This window comes from Papio anubis, chromosome 15 (assembly GCF_008728515.1).
Source record: "Papio anubis isolate 15944 chromosome 15, Panubis1.0, whole genome shotgun sequence".
Classification (NCBI taxonomy): Eukaryota; Metazoa; Chordata; class Mammalia; order Primates; family Cercopithecidae; genus Papio; species Papio anubis.
In genome coordinates this window covers 11,593,560-11,609,684 of record NC_044990.1, presented here as the reverse complement: position 1 = coordinate 11,609,684, position 16,125 = coordinate 11,593,560, and the positions used below count along the sequence as shown (strand labels likewise).

General features: G+C 34.7%; 1 protein-coding gene across 7 annotated transcripts in view; it reads right to left on the bottom strand.

The window, feature by feature from the left end:
• The window catches only part of PDS5B (PDS5 cohesin associated factor B), a 178,980-nt gene that overhangs the window by 39,297 nt on the left and 123,558 nt on the right, over window positions 1-16,125 (bottom strand). For all 7 annotated transcript variants that reach the window (XM_021929535.2, XM_021929537.2, XM_021929540.2 and 4 more), the window contains exons 20-21: window positions 5,650-5,773; window positions 2,498-2,656 (exon numbers count right to left, since the gene is read on the bottom strand). In XM_021929535.2, coding sequence (XP_021785227.1) covers window positions 2,498-2,656; window positions 5,650-5,773 — 283 coding nt within the window. The remainder of the gene's footprint in view (window positions 1-2,497; window positions 2,657-5,649; window positions 5,774-16,125) is intronic.

The window sequence follows — 16,125 nt, the reverse complement described above, 5'->3', positions numbered from 1 at the left end:
AGAACTCTAAGGAACTAACAGTTCATAGGTGTTCACTGTATTACGAAACATGTTATACAAATGTTATACATATTCCTTTGTACATATCAAATATACAATAAAACAAGACAAATTAATGGATTAAAAATGGTGAGCAGTTCTGTTTCTGACAAGATGTGACTAGGTTGCTCTGAACCAATTTTCATACTAAAACAAATGGAAAGGCTAGACAAAATATTTTTTAAAAATCAGTTTGAAGGGAACAGACAACTACCAAAGCAGTGAGAATTTGCAGGGCAAAGTTTCAAATGAGGAGGGAAAGCAAAAGATTTGAGTCTGGCATTGAGATTAGTTTTTTCACATAGACGATTAATGATTCTGAAAGTGAAAGAAAGGGGGATGAGAAGTTGAGCAAAGCTTTTCTGTCACAGAGCTGGAAGAACAAGATTAAGAATCCTGAGCCCATTAAAAAGTAAAGTCCTTGTTAAACAACCGGGACTTCTGGGTGGATCCCAGACAAATATACTCTAGACATAAGGTGACCAGAAAAAAAAAACAAGCTTGTGAAAAACTGAAGCCAAACTTTCATTTTCATTGGATGGAAGTGATGTTGACAATGGCTTAACTGCCTGATAGAAACAAAAGTAAAATTCTGGAAGAATATAAACTCATCTGAAGCCTCACATTATCTCAACAACTTTTCATACAAAAAGTCTATCAATCAAAAGCAATATATGTACAAGATAAAATTTGACCAGAAATTTACAGAAAAAAGTAGACAAAAGTTGTAAGAGATCAAGATGATAAGCCTAACAGATATAATCTTAACATAATTAAGATGTTTCAAGGATTTAATGACAAGCAAATTCTGCAGCAAAACAAAGAGCTATGTTTAAAAACTATAGAATTACAGAATTGAAGTATATGTGTACATATGTGAAATTAAGAATTCAATGCATAAGCTTTACATACGATTAGACAAAATTGAAGAGAGTGAACTCAAAGACAGGTCAGAAAAAAACAAAAACTGAAGCATGAGGAGGCTGGTAGAAAAGTACAGAAAAAGTGTGTCAGACAGCTAGACCACAGCAAAAAAAAAATGTACGTTTAAAGTGTGTTAACAGAACTGCAGTAAGAAAGGAAAGAGAATATGAAACAGAAATCATATATGTAAAGATAATGCCTGAAAATTATTTAAAATTTGTAAAACACTTTAAGCTATACATACAAGAAGAGCTATAAGCCCCAAGTACAATAACCATAAAGGAAAGTATACCCAGACACATCATAGTAAAACTGGAAACCAATGGAAAATAGAAAAGACACATTCATTCTCAGCAAAAAGACAGAAGACCTTCAGAGGAACAAGACTGTCAATAAACCTCAAGAAAAAAGAAAATGGAAAATAGAATAATATATTCAAATCATTGATGGGGGAAAATACGCCAGTCTAGAATTCTTAACCCAAAGAAAGCATCCTTTAAAAAATTAAGGTAAAATAAAGATTTTTCCAGACAAACAAAAACTGACAAAATTCATTAATGGAAATCCAAACTAAAAAAAAAGTACTAAAGTCGTTCTTTAGATAGAAAGAAAATCATTACATAGAAAGGAATGAAAAACAAAAGGAGAAAATATGTTAGCAAATCTAAATAAATATTAACTGCATAAAATAACAGCTGTAATAGAACTGTGTGAACAAGAGCACAAAAAAGCACCAAGGAATAAAGGGGATTAAAGTATTTTGAGGTTCCTTGTGCTATACTGAAAGTTCAAAGCAGACCAGTTGACATTGGCCTTTAATAAGTCAAAAGTCCATGTTGTAATTTTTAGGAAAACTACTAAAATAATAGTAAAGTGCAAAACAGACTGGTAAAATGAAATAAAAATATTTAATCAAAAATAAGAAAAGAGAAAAATGAACACAACTGACAGGAGAAACTGAAAATAAAAAATCAGGTGGCAGATTAACCCAAATATCACTACTTACATTATGTTTACTTTTGGGAGTAGAAACTTTATCTCATGTTTCTTTTAATTCTCCAGAGAACCTAGTACAGTGCTGTCACGGCAGATACAAAATAACTGAAGACTAACAAAACCATTATTTCCTCTCCCAATGTTTTTTCATTCTCTCCCAATGTAGGGAAAAGAACTTAATATAGAAAAAGGAACAACTATAATCATGACAACCATACTATGAGCTGGTTTACCAATCTGCATATTTTTTAAAATAGATGTCCTGTCAAAAATTAAACCCCTGAAATAGAGAGCATCAGGTTATATTTTGTATTTACAAGGAATATATTTGAGGTCATAAACCTATTCTCAACTAAAAAGATGTTTCAATGTGGTTTTGCTTGTAATGGAGACAAGGCTTATTTTTGTTAAATAGGAAAACCTAAAATCAAGGCAGTTAAATGGAAGTATTACTGATATCATTTCACTTCTTTCCTTGTTGAATAAAATTCCAAAAGTTAACATTACAAAGAACATGAATCTAAAAAATATAAATTACCCGATCATTCATGAGAAGATCCTTCACAATGAAAGTAGCTACCAAAGATTTCAAAGGAGCAGCAAATTGATCAGGTGCAAGGAGAGCAATATGACCAATAGTAACCAATGGTGTTATGAGATGTTCCAGGTTGCTTGGATCTAGGCTCTTATGCAGAGGCTGAAAATGAGGAGAGGAAAATATATTTCAACTCTACACATATGCAAATAAACTGTTTACATATTTCATTTTCAAATTACAAAATTGTAAATTACAAATTTTGTAATTTATTTTGTAATTCAAATTACAAAAATTTATTTTGTAATTCAAATTATAAAAATTATAAAAACTACAAAAATTTCAATAAATATACACAGTATAAGTATTAACTCAAGATTACATTTAGACTTCTATAGGTTATTTATGTCCAGAAGGCATCAGGTTCAAACATTTTCAGTTTTGCCCAATTCAGTTTAGAGGTAGGGTAAAGAAACATTTCAACATGGACTTCATAGCATATAGTTTATGACCATATACATGAAACTGTTAGAGACTGCTAGGGTTCGCCAATATCCACTTCAATTTCCTGGGCATAGGGATGACTCCACTAGTAGCTTCCTGTGCAGTTGGTAAGGATATATGAATGAGTTCTGGTCAAGGGAGTGGGAGTAAAACGAAGTATGCCACATATGCACTGAGGTAGGTATGAGTAGTGTGTCTTCTCCACAGGCTGTACTCACTGGCTGGCTTGATGCCAAGGATCCAGTGGGATTTAAAGAGAAGTCACTAATCAGAATGAGTCTGTGTCCCTAAGCCACTGATTAGAGAGGGTCATTCATACACCCACTGGGCTTTTCAGAAGCAAGAAATAAGCTTTTACTACATCTAGTCACTTGAATTTGGGGGTCTTCATTATAGCATCAAATATTAAATACCGTAACAAATAAAATGATTTTTGCTTTTCTGATAGGAAACCCAACCATTAATATGCATTTTACCATGACAAAAAATGAAGAAGCTCTTCAAATACTCATATAAAATGATACCAGAAATAAACTATTGTTAAGGCTGGGCGCAGTGACTCACACCTGTAATCCCAGCACTTTGGGAGGCCAAGGCAGGTGGATCACCTGAGGTCAGATGTTCCACAGGAGTTCCAACATGGTGGAACCCCGTCTCCACTAAAAATACAAAAATTAGCCAGGCTTGGGGCATATGCCTGTAGTCCCAGCTACTCAGGAGGCTGAGGCAGGAAAATCGCTTGAACAAGAAAGGTGGAGGTTAAAGTGAGCAGAGATCACGCCACTGTACTCCAGCCTGGATGACAGAGCAAAACGCCACCTCAGGAAAAAAAAAAAGAAAGAAAACAAAACAAACAACGTGTGTGTGTGTGTGTGTGTGTGTGTGTGTGTGTTTTAGTTTTTGAAATCAGAAGGGTGACTAAAATATGCCATTGGCATAGAGAAAGGGGAAACAAAATATGTGTGTGCATGTGCATATTTATATGCCCTTACTTGTATATGAGTAAAATATATCTGGAAAAGTACATTTAGAAACTAGTAACAATGGCTCTGCCTCTGGGAAAGGAAACTAAGTGGCTGGGGATACATGGGTGGGGGAACTTTTCACTGTATATTCTTTTTTGCATCCTTCTGATTTTGAAGCAGGTGAATATATTTTCTATTAGACATTTTAATGCCACATTTTAATGAAAAACTGGTGCTCTATTCTCCCACACAGAACACTAAGAATTGTAGGCTTGAAAGGCAATACAAAACTGTTCTTTCCCAACAACTTAGGGCAATATGAGGCTTCATTTAGTCAAAAAATACATTTAAAGGAGTCTACTTCTTGCTATTCAAGACTTCCCTCAGTACTTCCATTGCACATCTTGCAAGCCTATTGTCCATATTATATACAAAAATATCACAGTATAGTTTTTTCAATTAGCTTACTATAAGTTTGATAATTTTCCATAACAAAACCATTTCTAAAAAGCAAAATTAATGGCCAGGCCCTAGATTAGTGGAACCTCAAAAATGCCAGATATTTCTCTTAAACCTTTTTTCAGGAAGCCAGCCAACCACGTTACATAGTAATAGGACTATAGAGGTTCTTGTAAAGATAAAACAGCAGATACAATATCAAAATGAAAACAAAACTACTCTGAAATTCAGCTTCTATCAGTGTTTCTCTCATCACCATTGAAAGGAAAAGGAGAGCAACCAACAACAACAACAACAAAAAGCTTTCCTATAAATTAACATCAATTTATTGAAGCCATTCTCATATACAAACACAGACTACAGAAAATATCTCCATCCCCAAATACACAAAAACTAAACTTTCTGCTATCTAAAGGAAAGATGGTGTTTGGAAGATAAACTACTTTTCTTTCTCCTTCAGGTCTTTAACATAATACATGAAAATATGACAAAAGTACCACAAGAGTTTCTAAAACAAAGATATTAAGTCGAAGTACTTATGGTAAAGAGCGTCAGAATAATTTCTAAATTGTTTTGGCTTTACTCAAGGCTCTTGAACTAAAATTACAAAGTAGGATTTTATGAATTTTCTGCTTAGCTTTTATTTGCAATAGTAATGTTAGCATTAGGTCCTAATTACAATAGGCAGCAATAAAATTGCAATGCCTGGGTAAAGTAATGTGGTAAAATGTGGGTAAAATAATATAAAATATATATTGAAAAGACACTTTATATCTGACAAAATTAGGTCAGTTATAAAAGTATAAACTTACTTTACATTAACAATTATTACTGATTTACAAAACCTTACACTTCAATAGTTTCTCAAACAGAATTCAAATTTTTTGATCCTATAAATTGAGAGAATAATCACCTGTTACCTACTATCTGTAACTATGATTTTATATGTAATTACCTGTTAACAAAAAATAGTCTCCAAATACAAACATATAAACCAATGTACAAAAATATACAATGCTTGATTTCTGAATCTGAGTTATCATTAAACTTTTGAATACTGAGATATTTTCATATTTTAACACATATCAATGTTGATTTTACTGATTCAAACTCTGAAAATATATTACAAAATGATGCATCACCAAATGGGAACATTCCATTAAATCATCAATATTTGTTTTGTAACTATGACATATGAAACAAACAAGAAAATTTTTTTCTCATTACCTCAAATATCTGTGCAAACTGGGTCTCTTTACTAGAAAATATCGCATGGATACAATGAATGGCATATTTGGCTTGACGGGGGGGTCCTTTTTTAGATTTGTGATGTAGAACAGGAAGCAAGGCTCTATAAAAAAAAAAAATCAAAGAAAAACAATAAACCAGAAAAATCAACAAGACTTCTGCTAGATACTTTAATATTTGTATTTTTAAGTAATGATTTACAAGGACAGAAAAAGTCACCAAGATTTACTCAAACTCACTTTCAAAAGCCTATGATTTTGCTTTATAAATATTTATATTAAAAACATAATCCAAATACAAATGTGGTGTTTTTTACTTTTTATTTACCAATAGCAAACACTAACAAGGCTGGTGACCCACACTCTCCTGTTAATGTCGCTTCCAACAGGCCTTTCTCTTTTTATTCTTACTGCTATCATTCCAACTAAGTTTCTGCCACCTTACACATGTACAAAACTGACAGTCTCTTCTTTCTCAAGTCTCTGCCTCTTCCAATTCACCTTTCATTTTGTGCCAGGGCAAGCCACAAAAAGGAAAATCTGATTAAACAATGCTTATTAAGCAATATTACATGACAGGGACTAGTAAAAGGCTCCAATATTTAACCTAATGCTACTAGCATTTTAGGGACAAGATAAATTAACAAAATATATGTTATGTTAAACTGTGAGAACTGCTACAGAGAAAAATTTTTTTAAAGATGGAGGATAGAAATAGGAAACAGGGAGGGAGGTATAAGAGAATTACAATTTTAAACAGAAGATCTCCCTGATAAAGAAACATGTGAGCAGAGTTCTGAGGGAGGTACTGAATAAGTCATGCAGCCACCTGGAAGAACATTCATGCATCGTATTATTTTATAACTCAAACATTTAAAATGAAAAATGAATAAAGCAGCTCTTAAACTATTATACAAACATCTCAAGGCAAAAGAAACTTCCATATTTTCCTCATTGCCTAATACCAACCCAGTGCTTATCACACTAAGAGTAGAGTCTCACAAAAGATACTAAAGGTGAAGTATAATTAAAAGAAATATATTCCTAACATGTAAAGGCCTAAAAATGGAGAATGAAAAGACCAACAAAAACACAGAAAAACACGCTAGATAGAAAAAGGTAAAACGTTCTTTAATATTATACTGAGTGGGCAAAAGTTGGAAGCATTCCCTTTGCAAACCAGCACAAGACAAAGATGCCCTCTCTCACTACTCCTATTCAACACGGTATTGGAAGTTCTGGCCAGGGCAGTCAGGCAAGAGAAAGAAATAAAGGGTATTCAAGTAGGAAAACAGGAAGTCAAATAGTCACTCTTTGCAGATGACATGATTGTATATTTAGAAAACCCCATCGTCTCAGCCAAAAGACTACTTAAGCTGAGAAACAACTTCAACAAAGTCTCAGGATACAAAATCAATGTGCAAAAATCACAAGCATTCCTATACACCAATAAAAGACAGAGAGCCAAATCATGAGTGACCTCCCATTCACAATTGCTGCAAAGAGAATAAAATACCTAGGAATACAACTCACAAGGGACGTGAAGGACCTCTTCAAGGAGAACAACAAACCACTGCTCAAGGAAATAAAAGATGACACAAACAAACGGAAAACCATTCCATGCTCATGAACAGGAAGAACCAGTATCATGAAAATGGCCATACTGCCCAAAATAATTTATAGATTCAATGCTATTCCCATCAAGCCACCACTGACTTTCTTCACAAAACTAGAAAAAACTACTTTAAATTTCATATGGAACCAAAAAAGAGCCCAGATAGCCAAGACAATCCTAAACCAAAAGAACAAAGCTGGAGGCATCACGCTACCTGACTTCAGACTATACTACAAGGCTACAGTAACCAAAAAAGCATGGTACTGGCACCAAAACAGATATACAGACCAATAGAACAGCACAGAGGCCTCAGAAATAACACTACACATCTACAACCATCTGTTCTTTGACAAACCTGACAAAAACAAGCAATGGGGAAAGGATTCCCTATTTAATAAAGGTTGCTGGGAAAACAGGCTAGCCGTATGAAGAAAACTGAAACTTGACTCGTTCCTTATACCTTACACAAAAATTAACTCAAGATGGATTAAAGACTTAAGTGGAAAACCGAAAACCATAAAAACCCTAGAAGAAAACCTAGGTAAAACCATTCAGGTCATAGGCATGGGCAAAGACTTCATGACTAAAACACCAAAAGCAATGGCAACAAAAGCCAAAATTGACATATGGGATCTAATTAAACTAAAGAGCTTCTGCACAGCAAAAGAAACTTATCATCAGAGTGAACAGCAACCTACAGAATGGGAGAAAGTTTTTGCACTCTATCCATCTGACAAAGGGCTAATATCCAGAATCTACAAGGAACTTAAACAAATTTACAAAGAAAAAAACAAACAACTCCATCAAAAAGTGGGTGAAGGATATGAATAGACACTTCTCAAAAGAAGACATTTATGTGGCCAACAAACACGAAAAAAAGCCCACCATCACTGGTCATTAGAGAAATGCACATCAAAACCACAATGAGATACCATTTCACATCAGTTAGAATTGCGATCATTAAAAAGTCAGGAAACAACAGATGCTGTTGGAGAGGATGTGGAGAAATAGGAACGCTTTTACACTGTTGGTGGGAGCATAAATTAATTCAACCATTGTGGAAGACAGTGTGGTGATTCCTCAAGGATCTGGAACTAGAAATACCAATTTGACCCAGCAATCCCATTACTGCGTATATACCCAAAGGATTATAAATCATTCTACTATAAAGACATATGCACACATATGTTTACTGCAGCACTATTCACAATAGCAAAGACTTGGAATCAACCCAAATGCCCATCATTGAAAGACTGGATAAAGAAAATGTGGCACATATATACCATGGAATACTATGCAACCACAAAAAAAGAATGAGTTCATGTCCTTTGCAGGGACATGGATGAAGCTGGAAACCATCATTCTCAGCAAACTAACACAGGAACAGAAAACCAAACAACACATGTTCTCACTCATAAGTGGGAGTTGAACAATGAGAACACATGGACATAGGGAAGGGAACATCACACACCAGGGCCTGCCATGGGGTCGGGGGCAAGAGGAGGGAGAGCATTAGGACAAATATCTAATGCATGTGGGGCTTAAAACCTAGATGACAGGTTGATGGGTGCAGCAAACCATCATGGCACATGTATACCTATGTTACAAACCTCCACATGTATCTCCGAGTTCTGCACATGTATCTCAGAACTTAAAGCTTAACTGTTTTTAAAAAGACATACAAATTACCCTAAAATGTATGAAAAACTGTTTACCGTCACACATTTTTAAAAAAAATTGTAACAAGAGGACTTCCGCTTCAGATTACAATGGTGTAACTAAGACTATTTACTCTCCTGCCTTAAACGCCCAGAAGAGATAAATATGCTAAAGGTTTCAGACACTAGGGAATAGGCAGCAGAGAAATGTGATCCCTGATAAATGAGAAACAAACCAGAAGAGTTTTACACCTGCCCAGCTTATTGCATGGAAGTATTAAGTAGTTTCCAGGCTGTAGTACAAGTGACCCAAATAGAGCCTGGGTTGAGGGAGATAAAGATGAGAGTTCAGGGAAGCCAAGGAAGCTCTGATTTCTAGAACACAATACCAGAAAGGAAGGAGTTACAAAGGGAAAGGCAGCATGAGCTCTGCTAATCTGCAGAGGCTATCCCTGAGTCTTTGGTTAGATAATGATCCTCACTCATGTTAGGAGGAAAAACTACCTGAGACCAGAAAAAGGACCATGGAAAACAGTAGAACAAAAAATTCCCTCAACACAAACAGGGCGGGTAATTACTCATTCCCACCAGTCATACTAGAAAGCCCTTATAATATACAAACAGGAGAAAAAGTACTCAATAGAAATAGACCCAGAAACGACCATAAGTGATGGAATTAGGGTAGACATTGAAACAGCTGTTACAAAAAAACACTATGCTACACAGACTCAAGAAGGTAGAGTAAACCAGGAACGCAGTGCTAGAAATGAAAAATACAAAATATAAATATATATAAAAATATTTAAAAAGAACACAAATAGAATTACTAAATACAAGAAATACAATAGAAATGGAAAATAAACTGATGGAATTAAAAGCAGATTACACACTGCAAAAGAAAAGTATCAGTGAACTTGAAGACATAGCAATAGAAACTATCAAAATAAAATGAGAGAGAAAAAAGGGCAAGAAAAAAATAGTAACACAGCAGCTGTGATCTATAAGACAGTATCAAGCAGTCAAAAATACTTGTAATTGGAGTCCCAGAAAACAAGAAGGCAGATGGAGAGAATAGGAAAAAAAAAAAGTATTCAAAGTAATAATGGCCAATTTTTTTCCCAATCTGATTAAAATAAACTTAGAGATCCAAGAATCTCAATAAACCTAAAGCAGAAAAAAGATAAACCATTTCAAGGTACGTTATTATTCATATGGTTAAAAATTAGTGAAAAATAGGAAAATCTTAAAAGCAGTGCAAAAAACAGAGAAACAAGGAGTGATATAACACTTTTCATCAGCATCTTCAATCCAGAAGATAATGGAGTGGCATCTTTTAAATACTAAATGAAAATAACTGTCAACCTAAAATTCTATTCCAAGTAAAATTATCTTTTAAAAATGAGGGAAAAACAAAGACTTTTTCAGACCAAAAAAATTCACTACAAGCAGAATTCACTACAAAATTCACTATGAAGAGAACTATACAACAAGAAATATTAAAGAGTTCTTCCAGAAGAAAAGTGATACCAGATGAAAATATGAATAGACATCCAACAAATGAAAAGTGACAGAAATGGTTATTATGTGTGTAAAAGAAATTTGTCATTATTAATCTAAGATATACTAGAGTAAAAATATCAAAAACATATTATGGGATTTATAACATATATAAAAACAAAACATAAGACAACAAAACTTAAAAGACTGGAGGAAATGGGCATGGAAGTATAGTGCTGTAAAGTTTTTACACATTAGTATAATTCTATTGGATGTAGATAAACCAATAGTAAAGATAAAATCATAATACTTGATTAATCTCAAGAAAAGCAGACATAAAGAACACAGAAAAGAGGAAAACTATCAAGATGGTAGATTTAAACCCCACCATATCAATAATTACAGTAAGTGTAAATGCTCTAAGCACTCCCACTGAAACAGTTTGTCAAATTGGATTCAAAACAACCAAAATAAAAGCAAACAAGGAAACAAAAAACAATAGAAAGACAACTAGGACATTTATTTAAAAATAAATAAATAAATAAACTTTTTTTTTAAAGGGTCTTGCTCTATTGCCCAGGCTGGAATGCAGTGGTACAATCATCGCTCACTGCAGCCTGAAACTCCCGGGCTCAAGTGATCCTCCCATCTCAGATTCTCAAAGCACTGAGATTTACAAGTGTGAGTCACCACGGCCGGCCAAGAAACTCACTTTAAATATTAAGTCCCAGGAAGACTAAAAATGGAAAGAAAAAAAAAAAAAGGGAAAACATATGCCTTACAAACACTAGGACCAAAGAAAAGTACAAATGGCTACACTATTCTCAGACATAAAAGCCTGCAGAACAAGGAAGATAACCAGAGTTAGGAAGAGACGTATTTCATAACAACATTGTTTATTGGCAAGGCTGTAGGGAAGCAGACACTCTTATATACTGCTGTGAGAATGCAAAGTGGTGTAACCATTATGGATAGGAACACAGGAACAGCTAGCAAAATTGTACATGCATTTACTCTTCTATTTCTAAGAATTGCTCCCAAAGACAACTGTCAAAAAACACAAAAGGCGCAAATACAAAGCTACTCACTGCAAGACTGTAATAACGAAAACAACCCAATGTCCATAAATTATGAACTGGTTAAATAAATTATGATACAGCCACATAATAAACGAGGACCTCTCTATATTTAAATGGGATAACTGCCAGTCCATGCCATTAAAGAGAAAAAAGGTGAAGAAAAGTGTATATAGTTTATCTTACTCATTTATCAAATGTGCGTACATATACATATGCAGACAGATATGTGCATGGAAGGGGGCTTTTTTTTTTAATCTATGGGCAAGAAAGGCAATAGGTTAGAGGTTTGACGAACAGATGCTAGACTTCTGAAATTTACCTTGCTTCCTTTAGATATTTTTAAAGCCATTTAACATTTCATATAATTAAAAAATACATTAAATTTTAAAAGAGCAACCTTTCAAAAAGAATGAAACAAATGAACAAGGGTATGTATCCATGTGACAGCATAACCATCCAAAGAATAATTATTCCAAATAGCTTTAAAACAGGAATTTGACTGCAGATCTCTAATATGATACACACCAAATAAAAAAGAGAACTAGCTAAAAAAGTAAACAACTACTTTTAGGAATCATATTGGTGGTGCTACTGCTACTATGAGACTGCTATGGACATATTATGGGATAAAGCAATTGAGTTATTATGTAATATTACAGAGTTATTATCCTGTGCCATGAGGGGAAAAAAGAGATACAAATGTAAAACTGAAGTTCAGTAAAAACCATGTAATCCTAAATTTGAACTGGAAGAATCAGTATAAACAAACATGAATTTCATCTTTCAAAAAAGCTATGTCTACTGAATTATCATAGAGTCATGATTTATACATTAGCAATTAGTACCCACAGGACTTGTGTTGTGATTTCTTAATACCATTCCCATTAAAAGGAACCAGAGCCCCTCGGAGAATTGGCCAATTCCAGGTCTGGGGCAGAACAAGTACAAGATGGTCCTAGAATATCTTGTCATACAAGATAGCAAAGAAATTACAGAGATTATTGGGATTGTTCCAAAGGACTCATGGACTAACCTGAAGAGGCTTCCAAGATTTTACACAGGATAATCTGGGCATCAAAGCATGCGATCACTATAACTGACTGAAACACAAATATGTGTAAACTCATTATGATTTTTTTAAAAACAACACTCAACTGGTCACCTCTGGAGTACACTAGTCCTCTTTATTTTGAATATTACTAAATTACATTCAAAAAATCAAGCATTTATCCTGCCTTTCCTAAACAAATACAACACTGGGAAACCAAAGAATCGATAAGAATTTCCTTTTTACAAAAGCATTCAGCTAGGAAGTGAAGAAGAATGACAATAAGAATATCAAGACTGATTACTAATATCAACAGCTGCAAACATCATAGAGAGATGGCCAGCTATTATGAGCCTCCTGACAGGAAAGCATATCAATCTTATAAAATAGTCCTGTAAAAATAGAAAAGTTGAACCAGAATCCAATCAGGTCTCTGGATTCAATCACCATTTTAGAAAAAATAAAGAAATATGGCCAGGCACAGTGGCTCACACCTGTAATCCCAGAACTGTGGAAGGCTGAGGTGGACAGATTGCTGGAGCCCAAGAGTTTGAGACCAGACTGGGCAACAAGGTAAAACTCTGTCTCTACAAACCAACATAAAAATAAGGCAGGCATGGTAACATGTGCCTGTAGTCCCAGCTACTCATGAGGCTGAGTGGGAGGACTGCTTGAACCAGGAGGTCGAGGCTGCAGTGAGCTGTGATCGCACCACCGCACTCTAGCCTGGGCAACAGAGCAAGACCCTGTCGCAAAAAATCAAAACAAACAACAAAGAAGAACCTATCAAATTATGTCTAAGGGATACAATTAGCAAAAATCAGTCTATGGATAACCCTTCAAGAGAAACAACCTGATTCCTACTGCAAGCAGAGTGAGAGCTGGAGAGAAAGCCCACAAGAAACAAGATACTTAAAAGACACAGCAACCAATCACAATGTATAAATCTTACTTGCATCCTGAATCAAACAAACCATTTTTGAGGAGGAAGGATGGCTTGAGCCCAGGAATTTGAGACCAGTCTGGGCAACATAATGAGAGACTCTATCTCTACAAAAAGTTTAAAAAAAAAAAAAAAAACCAAAAGTAGCCGGGTGTGGCGTCTGTGGTTCCAACTACTGAGAGGCTGAGGTGGGAGGGTCACATGAGCCCAGTCACTTCAAGGCCACAGTGAGCTACAATCTCACTACTGCACTCCAGCCTAGGCAACAGCGCGAGACCCTGACACAAACAACAACAACAACAACAAAAACACATTTTTTGAGAAAACCAACTGGATATTAAGTTATTAGTGTTAACTGTGTTTGGGATAAAGATATATAGATGAAATGACAATAGCTGGGATTTGCCTTCAAATATAAGAGGAACAAGGGAGTGTGTGGAGGCACAGAAAAAATAAAGCTGGCTGTAAGTTTATTCATTGTTAAGGCTGGTTGGTGAATACATGGGGATTTGTGTTCTCTATTTCTGTGTATGTTTGAAATTTTCAATAATAAAACGTGGAGAAAAAAATAGTGTAACTAAAACACTAGTCTTTTAGTCTATGTTTTGTGGTTTCTTTGTGAAATAAAAGATTATTATTCTGTGGTTACTTCAGTAACTAAACTTCATAGACAAGATCTATCTTCTCACTTGATAATGCAAACACCTATAATCTTTCCCCAATAATCAAGAGAAAAATTATTGTTCACACTAGCAGCAACTTTAGCTGAGACTGTTAAAGATAGTTATGTGAAATTTTAGCTCATCCAATGTTTTACATACTCAGTTACTTTAACAGAAAACAAACTGAAACAATGAACACCAAAAAAAAATCTTAAGAATTCTGCAGTACTAAGTCAATGAAAATAAATAACCACCCATGCTGACTGCTTTTCCTATTAAAATGAATTTCTTATTCCCTCATTAAATTGACTTTCTTCCTTCAAGTTTTTTCCTTGATAACAATCATACCAACATAGAAAATGAAAAATACATTCAAACTGAAAAATACATGAAAACCCTGAAGAAAAAACTCAGCATTTCACTACCCTGAAACAATACTGTCAACATTTTGATGAACACTCCTAAAATTTCTCTAGACATATTATTATACAGACATTAATAAGTGAGGATATAAAATACACGGTACTTCGAAACATTGTTTTTTAAACCAACAATGTGTGTAGAACCTCATTTGTCAAATATTGCTAAGCACTATTCTTTTTAACAGTCACATAGCTCTTAGTGCATGTATAGTATATGGCTATACCAAAACTAATCTCATACTGATAAGCATTTTAGATTTAAAAGTTTTTATAAACACCTTAACCACAATACCATGAATATCCCTGTGCTGGTTGTTTACATACTGTCTCTGAGCTTTAAACCTACCCTTTCATAATCTGCTCAGAGATCCTGAAGCTGTAAATCTGCAAAGAGCTGGTTTCCTATTAATTTCTTCCACTACAAGGCACTAGAGCTTCTTAAGGCATTCTGAGCAGTAGTTTCACTGCTCCCCAGCAATAGCCAGGCCACACCATACTTTGGCAGTGTGTTGGGTGAAACTGGCAGGGCTCCTCCACCTCTTAACACTACTTCTTCCCAATTATCCCACCAGCTCTAGAGCTACTAGCTGCTTCCACCAATTTGTATCTCTGGATTACCAATGCAACTCTTTTCTCTTTTGTCCTTTAAACATCTGTATTAATTTGTTTAAAATACAGTCATGCCTCACTTAACAATAGGGATACAATCTGAGAAACGCATCACTGGATGATTTCATTGTTGTGAGAACATCAATAGAGTATACTTACTAGATGGTATAGCCTACTACACACCTAGTCTATATGGTATGACCTATTGCTCCTAGACTACAAACTTGTACAACATGCTACTGTACTGAATACTATATGCAATTATAACACAGTGGTAAATATTAGTATATCTAAACATAGAAAAGGTACTGAAAAAATATGGTATCAAAGATAAAAGTTGTACCGCTGTATAGTGCAGTTCCATTATAATCTTACAAGACCACCATATATATCTGGTGTATCATTAACCAACATACCATTACGCAGTACATGACTTTATACCTAGTATAGTTTGTTTCTCTGACTGAACCCTGAACTATATGATAGATTATGTGCACATCTTTTCTAATTATCTCTGGGATAAGTTCCTGAAAGTGCAGAGTCAAAAACTATACAGATTTTAAGTTTGCATATATTACCACATTACAAATCTAGAAGCATAGCATCATTTTATACTCCCAAGAGAGCATTGTTGGAATGCTAACACTGGTTGCATCACATAATTGCTTTTATTTGTATTTCCTTGATTACATAAGCATCTTTTCATGATTTCGAAGGCTGACAGGACTTCCTGCTTATAAACTTCCTGTTCATTCTCTTTGCTAGTATTCTATGAGGCTTATATTTGTTATTCCTTCATTAAGAATCTTTATATAATACATTGCAGCTGGGCACGGTGGCTCATGCCTGTAATCCCAACACTTTGGGAGGCCAACGCAGTCAGATCACTTAAGGCCAGGAGATCGAAACCAGCCCGGCCTACA